The 9,540-nt window shown below is 42.5% G+C and overlaps 1 protein-coding gene across 3 annotated transcripts in view; it reads left to right on the top strand.

Moving 5' to 3' along the window:
• Positions 1-2,382, top strand: part of LOC121914699 (transcription factor Maf-like) — a 5,110-nt gene extending 2,728 nt beyond the window's left edge. The window contains exons 2-3 of one of the 3 annotated variants that reach the window (XR_006100564.1): positions 6-97; positions 261-760. Coding sequence is in view for 1 of the 3 variants with exons in the window: in XM_042438330.1 (XP_042294264.1) it covers positions 2,245-2,263 (19 nt within the window). In the remaining 2 variants the exon portion in view is untranslated. Of the gene's footprint in view, positions 1-5; positions 761-2,244 lie in introns of those variants that run through there. The other 2 variants (XR_006100563.1, XM_042438330.1) reach the window with 2 other exon arrangements.
• The last annotated feature ends 7,158 nt before the right edge of the window (positions 2,383-9,540 follow it).

Below are 9,540 nucleotides of genomic sequence, written 5' to 3'. Positions count from 1 at the left end.
CTCGCAACCCAGGACTTGGGCTGGGATGGGTTAGGGACACCTTTTGGTTTTTGGACACTTTGGAGAGGAGTTCCTGCACGGCCAGCAAGGGGAAAAGGTGGCAGGGCTGCATGACCCTTGGACCCTTCCAGCTTAGGGATGCCCAAAGCATTGCACCTCTGCCCCACAAACTCATGATCAAGCCCCAGGAGGAAGATTCCTCCTCTTTTGGTTTTTGGACACTTTGGAGAGGGAGTTCCTGCAGGTCAGCAAGGGGAAAGGTGGCAGGGCTGCATGACCCTTGGACCCTTCCAGCTTTAGGGATGCCCAAAGCATCGCACCTCTACACCACAAACTCATGTCAAGCCCAGGGGGAAGATTCCTCCTCTTTTGGTTTTTGGACACTTTGGAGAGGAAGTTCCTGCACGGCAGGGAGAAAAGGGGTTGGGCTGCATGACTCTTGGCTTGTATCCACACACTGGGATGAGCCCACACATTGCAGGGGTCACTGGTCTGAGGCTGCTTGGAACTGCCCTGGGGCTTCCATCCCCCTCCCTTCCCATAACACAGCACATAACGCACAACACAACACAACACACACAGTGGTGGTGTGGTTGGGGGAGATTCCTTCTTTTTTGGTTTTTGGACACTTTGGAGAGGGAGTTCCTGCATGGTAGGGGAAAGGTGGTTGGGGCGCATGGCTCTTGGAGAGAGAAAGGGGGACCCGGGGCTGTCCCCACACACTGTTCTGAGGCGCTTGGAACTGCACAACACAACACAAAAGCAGACCTCCTTTTCTGGTTTCGGACACGTGGAGAGGGAGTCCTGCATGTCAGGGAAAGTGGGTGGGCTGCATGGCCCGCGAGAGAGAGAGAAGGGAGAGATGCATCCATACACAGGGCTGCACCTACACACTGCAGGGATAGTCCAGTTTGAGGTGGCTTTGAACTGTCCTGGGGCTTCCACCATCCCCTCCCCATTACACAACACAACACAACACGGGCTTGGAAAGAGTCAGCCTGAGGGGTTTCCACACAACCTTTCTCACTGCACAACAACAACAACAACACACAGGGGTGTGGACGGAGACTCCCCCTGGTTTGGAAACAAGGGGCCTGTTTTTTTTTTTTTTCTACAGACACACAGAAGAGGACTGTAAGGGAGATTTCCCCCTTTGTTTGGTTTGGGCCACTTTGGAATGGGATTTCCTGCATGGCAGGAAAGGTAGTGGCCTGCATGACCCTTCCAATCTAGGGCTGCATCCACACACGCAGGGGTAATTCAGTCTGACACTGCTTTGAACTGCCCTGGCTCCAATGCTAGAGAATTCCTTGGGGGGGGGGGCTTCCACACACAACCACACAACCACAACACACACACAAGACAGGGGGGGAGTCTCCTCCTTTGTTTTTTGGAAACGAGAGGCTTTTGAGAGGGAGTTCTTGCATGGCAGGAAAAGGTTGGACCTGCATGACCCTTGGAGAGGAGAGGGGACTCTCTCCCAACTCTAAGGTGCCCACACTGCAGGGATGGCTGGTTTGACACTGCTTGAACTGCCCTGGCTCGATGCTAGGGATCTAGGCATTGTAGTTTTGTTCCCAGAATTCCCTCTCATTGAGCATCCCAGAATCCTAGCACTGGCGCCAGAGCAGCTGAAGTGCTCTCAAACTGGGTTAGCCGCAGTGTGTTTTGGAACCTAAAATTGTGTGCTAACAATGCACACTTACAATTCCCAGACTGCATAGCATTGAGCCAGGGCAGTTTAAAAGCATTTCAAACCGGGTTATTCTGCAGTCCAATTTAAATGGACTTTAATGAGAGTCATATTTATCCTTTTCTGTCTATTGTCATATTTTGGGTTTTTCACCCACCAAACCAGGCCTTTATTTTTTTTGCTCATGGGTGTGCACTTGTGTGTTGTGTCTGATATATATATATATAGATAGACACACACACACATATGCATAGACTTTCATTTTGGAAGTCCCATTTTTGCTCAGCTCTGCACCCTGCCATCCACATTGCGATGATGACGATGGTGATGATGATGAGATTCTTCAGTTCATGAAGTGTCATCCTCCCTCCATCTTGTAGATTTTGAGTCCGCTGTGTCCAAAAACCAAACCAAAATTTGTTACTTTGGGGGCCATCCTCAGCTCTTCCTGGGAGTTTTGAACTTGGGGAGGGAAAAAATAATAACAGAGAATAAAAGCATATAGTAAGATGGCTCCTTTGCTGAATTCCATCTGTTGTTGCAAAACGTAGATCAACGTACCTTGAATGACTCCTCCATCAACGTTCCCATGTCTTCATGCTCGGAGCGATGAGGGCCTCATAGGTTGCCACAGGTGTAACTTTGGGCCTGCCCTTAGACTCCCATCCTCATCTCATCCATCATTTTTGCTTGCCACTTCGTCTAGCGTCAATGAACTCTTGTCGTGTTCGAAATAATAATAATTTTTTTAAAAAAAAGACTACGGGGAAGAAAGAAAAGACAAAAAAAGAGACATTATATTGATAATAGCCCGCATGCGGGACAGTATGGTGTATATATATATATATAACTGTAATATATATAAATATCGTATATATTTTCCTTTTGCTTGGATATGGACTGGGGAGACTGTAATGGCATGACCGTCGTCCTTTTCAAAGTTGTGTTGTGTGACACTTTTGAACCGAAGCAAAAAAGTGCAACAAAGAGTTTGCATCCGCTCTGGACAACTGCTTTGAGTCGCTCTGAACTTCAGACTCTTTGTAAGGCATGTAAACACCTCACTTTTTTATACAATATATATAATTGAGAAACAAAAACAAAACACATACCTACAAAGGCCAGAACGGATTGCGATTACATGGCCAAAAAGAAAGAAAAAACACACAACACAAAAAAAAAAAAATCATAAAGAACTATGGGAAGAAGTTGTGAAACATTGCTTTAATATGAATATTAAAATAAGAATACTTCCACTTGATGGAGTGAAGATGATGATGTTGCGTAAAGCAGTCAAAAAAGTTTATTTTGGAATGATCGCCCCCCATTTCCTTATTTTCCCCCCCCCCCCTTTATTTGCATTTTGTTGTTGTCGATGTGCAATGCGATATGGGTTCCTTGGTATATAATTTAATTCTAAACTTTTGGGTTGTCTGTTAGCCATGTTCAAATGTTGCTACGATAAGGAATGTTTTCAATGAGTTCGAAAGGGTTAGGTCTGTCTAGAATATAGGGTTTGTTTTTCCTTTTTATAAAAACAGAAACGATGCACTAAATTGTTCACTGTTGCGATGTTAAAAAAGAGGGTGGAATTTACAATGGGACTGGTTTTCTTTCTAAAGTAGATAATCCAGCATGTGTTTGCAACTAAATATAAGTTGCGATATGTGTAGACTTTGCTATGCCACTGACTGTATTTGGAAACCAAGTATAAAAGGGGGGACCTCCCGTTTGTATAAGAGGAGTATTTGTGTTCGAAAGTACGGTTGGGAGGGGTGGTTTTTGTTGGCTTTGCGGGGGGGGGGGGGAGATGGAAATTGGAAATCTGGGACTGAATTGCACTATAAGATATATAATAACCCGAAGCATAAAACAGAAACCGTGAGAAAACCTGGTTTTTAGGGTGCTAATCCATTTTGCGCCGTTGCAAGATGGCATTACTGCTCCGTTTTTTAAAATGAGCAGGGGTTGTTTTTTTTACTGTTGTATTGTGGTGCAGAACTGGATTTTCTGTACTATTCACACAAATTCATACAGTTTAAAAGGCATTAATCAGCAGGGTTTTTAATTTTTTATTTTCAGGACTGAGAAGTCTTGGGTCACATGTGGAGGCTCAGAGTGCTGTGAGGGAGGAAGGGAATCCCAACCCCTGAAGATGGTGGGATCTCTTTCTCTGAATGTCTTTTTTAAAAAAGAGGCTGGACAGTTACTGCCTAGGGATGCTTTAGCTAGAAAACCTGTACCAAGCCAGGGACTGGAGTCAATGGCCCATGAGGCCCCTTTCAACTCTATGATTATATGATTCTATGACTTAATGAATGGTTGTGAAATGCCATTTTATTAATGATTTGCAAGACCAATTGCATGTGAAATAAACAAAGCACAACCATGCACAAGATGTACGTCATATCCATGTGTACTGTCTATCCATGTATAACGTACAGTTCATGTGCTTAGCTTGCAAAATTCCACTTCCACAACTGAATAAGGCCATTTTGCATTGGACAAAACATTGAAACATTCATGTAGGATAACTTGGCATGCATAAGACATGCAGAGGATTCTGGCCATGAACAGGTACAGGCTTGCTGACTGGCTGAAATGGGCTGTTTTAGTTTAACTGGATCATGAAGGGATCTGGCCACATGTTAGGAATTCAGGACAAGTCCCTGGTTCTCATCAGTCTTTGGCATGCATCCAACCAGTTTCACAGTTACCCAACTTACAGCCTGTGTTTAAAGCAGCTTCTGTTTATGAATGCCAGATCTTTCAAGTTATTACATGAAAAAAGGAGGGAGGGGGAACCCAGAAGAACCTCCTGCTAAATTTGGCTGTCCAAAACAAACTCACTCCCCTTTCCTTGATAAGATTATTTTTCTCACAAGATAATTTTTCAGCACTGTTTAAGATGGCTTGTTTGCCAAGGGTTGAATGCCGAGTCAGTCTTGTCTTCCCAAATGATGTTTGTATGAATGAAAGTACAGATTAGTAGTTAAGGAGGCAGATTCCTAGAAATTTCTCAATGCTGATTCGGAAGGTGGCTGCATTACAAAAGAACACATCTATTCCAACATTTCACAGCTTCTTGCCTACAGAATCACTTCTGAAATCTGATTGTTTGGAAAGACAAAGACAAAAGTCAATATGAATCAGAAGATGAGAGAAGGCAAGATGACCTCTAATTAACTCCAACAAGAAGTAAATCTGTGAGTTAAACTATGCCCAATTCTACCAGGGAAATGTCATAAATTAATTAGATTACTAATAGCTGCATTTACTATTCTTTGAATTTTCTGCCAAACCTGTTTCAGAGATTCATCCTATATACTGTACGTGTTTATTTCAAGTGATTTGCTATGTACATTCTTACTTTATCAATATATTTGATAAAATTACACAGGCTTCAATCTGATCCAGAGTTATGTGAAACTAAGTCCAACTGAACATAACTATGCTTCTGAACAAACACAACACTATAAAAATATATCTATCTTTTTTATATATTATTAACCAGCGCAGGGCAACTTGAGGTCCTCTATATGGCAGTGAACACATCATCCCACACTCTTACCTATGCAGGCTAAGACAAGGGCAGTCCCTTTAACTATCATGGCGTCATCCTTTGGAAACCTGCTATTTGCAGTTTGTTGTGACACCAGAGCTCTCTGAGAGAGAAGGTTGAATAGCTCACAACGCTACAATCCTACAAATGTTGAAAATTCAAGAAAAAGAGAAGCAGCACCAATGTCGGAGAAGTATAGACAGCCTTGAATTGGGGTGACTCAGAGTGTTTGTCCTTGCAAGTGTCTTTCAGCACAGACATACACATAGGTACATGCGCTGTCCAAACCACATGAACCATTTCTGTTTTACTCATGATCCCTGTTGGCACCTAGTCTTCTTTCCTGCTAATTTACTGACAAGTATACACATTTTTATAATATTACTTCAGTCTGCTACTGTCACAGAATGGGGCTAGAAAGTGGCTGGGTGACAGCAACTAACCAAGAGGTTATTTAAAGGGTTTATTCCTCCTCCCCCAGCCCCAGTTTTCAAGGTAGGGAACCCTGAATGTCAGATTGTTTGGAAAGTCACAAATACCTGTTTGTTTGGGGGGTGGGAGGCTGCTGACTGGTGATGAGGGTTACAAACCATCATATGTTAGACCATTCCACCCTGTCAAGATTCCCCCAAGTTGCTTCTAATGAGTATTTGCATTCACTTTCCACTTTAGAACCCAACTTGGGGACATATACCTTCTTGGGGAACTGTTTAAAATCGTGGTGATAACATGCAGGGAAGAATCAGTGGGTGGGGAAGGTTTGAAGCACCTCTCCTCTGCACATACCCCCATCTTTTCCATGAGATTTGGGAACCTTAGGTTTCATTGGCAACATCTAGTTCACCTCCACGTGAGAGGGCTTATCTAATCTGGGCAACAAAACAGGAAACGGGAGAGAGAACTGGCCTCTTACTTCATCGTTCATATTTCTTCATGCTTCCCCCCAATGCTTCAAGCCCCAACAATGTTGCGTGCATATATCTCTTAAAAAGCAGAGATGTCGCCGATTGCGTCGGACTTCTCTGGGCATGTAGAAGCTGTAATGCAAGGAAGCTCAGAGACAGACTGATCTGAGTGCCTTCCAAATCACTGGTTGTGGCAACATGAGACTGTCAACAAATTGACAATTCACATCCCTCATGTGGTGTCAAGCAGGCATTGCTCTGAGGGTTTTCTGGTCTTTGTGTGACTTTGTATGCTGTCCAAGAGGGTCCCACTAGGCTGTGAAAGAATGGAGGCTTTTAACCACTGAGAAGCAGAGAGGACTCTTATCGGCGCTTGACCCAAAATAGGTAGAAAATAGGGCTACTGCTCTTGTGCAAAACATTAACCGAGACAGTGTAACACCACACTTTCCAAGAAGCCAGAGATCAAGGGAGAGCATATGTTTTCCAGTGCAGAAGATGCCATGCTCAAATCCCTAAGATTGTCAAGACTTTATATTTGGAAGAAATGATATTAAAAACCTCTGCCTTAGCCATAAGGATATAATTCTTTGAGGATTTCACGTTTGAAGGGAATGAATTTTAGTATTCCCTCTCTCACACAAACACTGGAGAAAGTCTTGGAAAAATCTTGGGAAATGACTGCTTTTTTTCTTTTTAAGTTGTCATTCTACTGTAAGAAAATTAACTATGGCCCCATACAGACAGGCCAAAATAAAGCTGTTTCGGGTCACTTTGGAGGTATGCTGTTTAAATGATGCATGCATCCTAAGAGTCTGGAAGCCATGCCAAAGCCACACTGCAGTCCTTAGGACTGGAGTGTGGCTTTGGTGTGGCTTCTGGCCTCTTAGGACACATGCATCATTTAAGCAGCATACCTCCAAAGTGACCCGAAGCAGCTTTATTTTGGCCTGTCTATATGGGGCCAATCTCTTTTTCTTTTTAATATTCTTCCTCTCTTCCTGTCTTCCTTTTTTTTTCCATTTTAAAAGAACTGTAGACCTTGGAAGTCACAAGATGCTTTTCATAACCCTCTAAGGAAAGAAACAGTATGGAAAGAAAACTGCCATTAGAGTTTCTGAAAGAAAAGCAGCTACAAGGTTACCAACTTGGGACCTAAATTTTGACAACCATTTAGTGCATTTTTTGGTATCAGTTCCTGTAACAGAGACTCCATTGACACCTTAGTTAGAGCTGCACAAGTGTATCTTAAGCTTAAATTACCAGCATAGAGAGAAAATGAAATAAACATTTAATACATCCGGATCCCTGACCGGATATAGCCTAATCCATTGCCAATTAAAGATATAGCAATTAGAAAATGGAAAAGCATCTAGAAAAGGCATTGAAGTAAACAAAGAGGCGAAGACTTGCAAAATTTTACCCATCTCCCTTTTTTCTTTTTGTATGGAGATCTGATACTGTTAGAATAAGGTGCTGGAAGTTTGGTTAGTAATAAGAACATAGGAGATTAACCTCTAGCATTTAGCCCTCTTCGCTTCCATCGAATTACTGATCTTTATCTCATTGAGCTGTGCCAGCAATTGGCTTGGGAACATTACACCTTTCTAAGAGCTGTCACTCTTTGTCAGGGATGCTACACAATGAATTGGAATCACAAGCGCAAAAGGACTGTGTCACCTTTACAAACAAAATGGTATTTTTTCTAGCGGTTCTCCATCCTTCCCCAAATATATTGATCCCTCTTTGACTGCACTTATGAGTAAACAGTTTTCCAAAAACGGATGAATTTTATCATGAGCATAATTTTAGGTGAACACACAAAGGATTGCAAATAGGGGCTGAGAAGGGTAATAAATACTGTGGAGCTAAGATTCCTGGCATAAAAAACAAAACATTGGCTTCTTAGGTCTCAGATAGAAATGTGTATCTGGACAGTCTCTCTATTTTATCTCTATGAGTTGTAAAGGAATGTGGGTGAAAGCTCACATTATTCCAGCTCAGATTCATCCCACACACTTACATTTTCTTAAATGAGAAAGTTCCATGATGTATGTGTGGGTGCTTGAGTAAAAACATACTTAGATTTATTTATTTATTTATGCTTTACTGGTATCCTGCCTCTTTCCAACCCTGGGAAAGATAAACAGGGTCTATATATGTAACATTATAAGCTGTTTTGGAGGTAGTGGAAGCTCATGAGGGCTGGAACCAGCAGCCTTGCAAGACTGAAAATGCTTTGTATTGCACTAACATTTGACATCAAGGCACACAGGCAGATGGATGAATTGGAGTCTCATTGAAGATTCAATTTTCCCAATGGGTTGCAATTGCAGAGCCATCCATCCATAAGGAAGAAATGTCTGGGACCCCACTGTGAAAATGAAGGATTCAAAAGGCTTCAGAATGACTCTCCCTTTTACCTTTGGCACAGAGGTCCAGCAAATTTAGAAACTGGGGGCAAAACCGTAAGGAAGCAAATATATAATTCCTGCCATCTTAGACACATACAAGTTTGAGTGTGGTTTTGTTATTGGGCCCCACCTGCTTTGTAAGTACACAGTTTCTGATTCAATCTCTTGCATCTTCAGTTCAAGGGACCATGGTTCGGTGATGGAAAAGACCTTGGACTGTCGCTGCCAGTTGTAGAATCATAGAATCTTATAAGTTGGAAGGAATTGCAAAGGCTATGTAGTTTAATTTCCCATCATGCAGAAATGTACAACGAAAACCTTGAGTGCAATAGCAATAGCAATACCAATAGCAACTATATCTCTATACTGCTTATCAGTGAACAAAGCACTCCTTATCAGTGTGGCCAACAAGCCTCAAAGATATTCCCCGGAAAGTTTTACCAAAATCCAAAATTCCCTGAATTCCCCAATATTTACCGGAATATTCATTCAAAATCCCTGGAAAGAAAATTAAATTCCCAGTATTCTGGTGAATTCCCTGGAAATTGGCAACCCTGCTCCTTATGCAGTTTACAATGTGTAAGCTAATTGTCCCTAACAATCTGGGTACTCATTTTATCAATATATGGAAGCATACAAGGCTAAGTGGACCTTGGAGCCCCTGGGATCAAACTCACAACCTTATGCAATACAGGCATTTAACCACTGTGCCACCAGGACTCCCTAAGCCCATCCAGCCTCTGTTTAAAGACCTCCAGAGAAGAAGAACCCAACACCCTACGAGGCTCTGTCAAACAGCACTTACAGTAAAGATACTGGAGGACAGAGTATATGACCTTCTAAGGTCTAAGGCTGGTGCTCTCAAGTAGACCCTGTCCAATTGTCAATGTCAAAATAAGATTCAGTTGCCAATATGACCAGTCACCATAAGTAGAATACAAGGGGTCAGGTGTTGTCTTCCTCCTT

Source organism: Sceloporus undulatus, chromosome 8 (assembly GCF_019175285.1).
Source record: "Sceloporus undulatus isolate JIND9_A2432 ecotype Alabama chromosome 8, SceUnd_v1.1, whole genome shotgun sequence".
NCBI classification, from domain to species: Eukaryota; Metazoa; Chordata; class Lepidosauria; order Squamata; family Phrynosomatidae; genus Sceloporus; species Sceloporus undulatus.
This window is presented reverse-complemented; position numbering and strand designations above follow the sequence as displayed.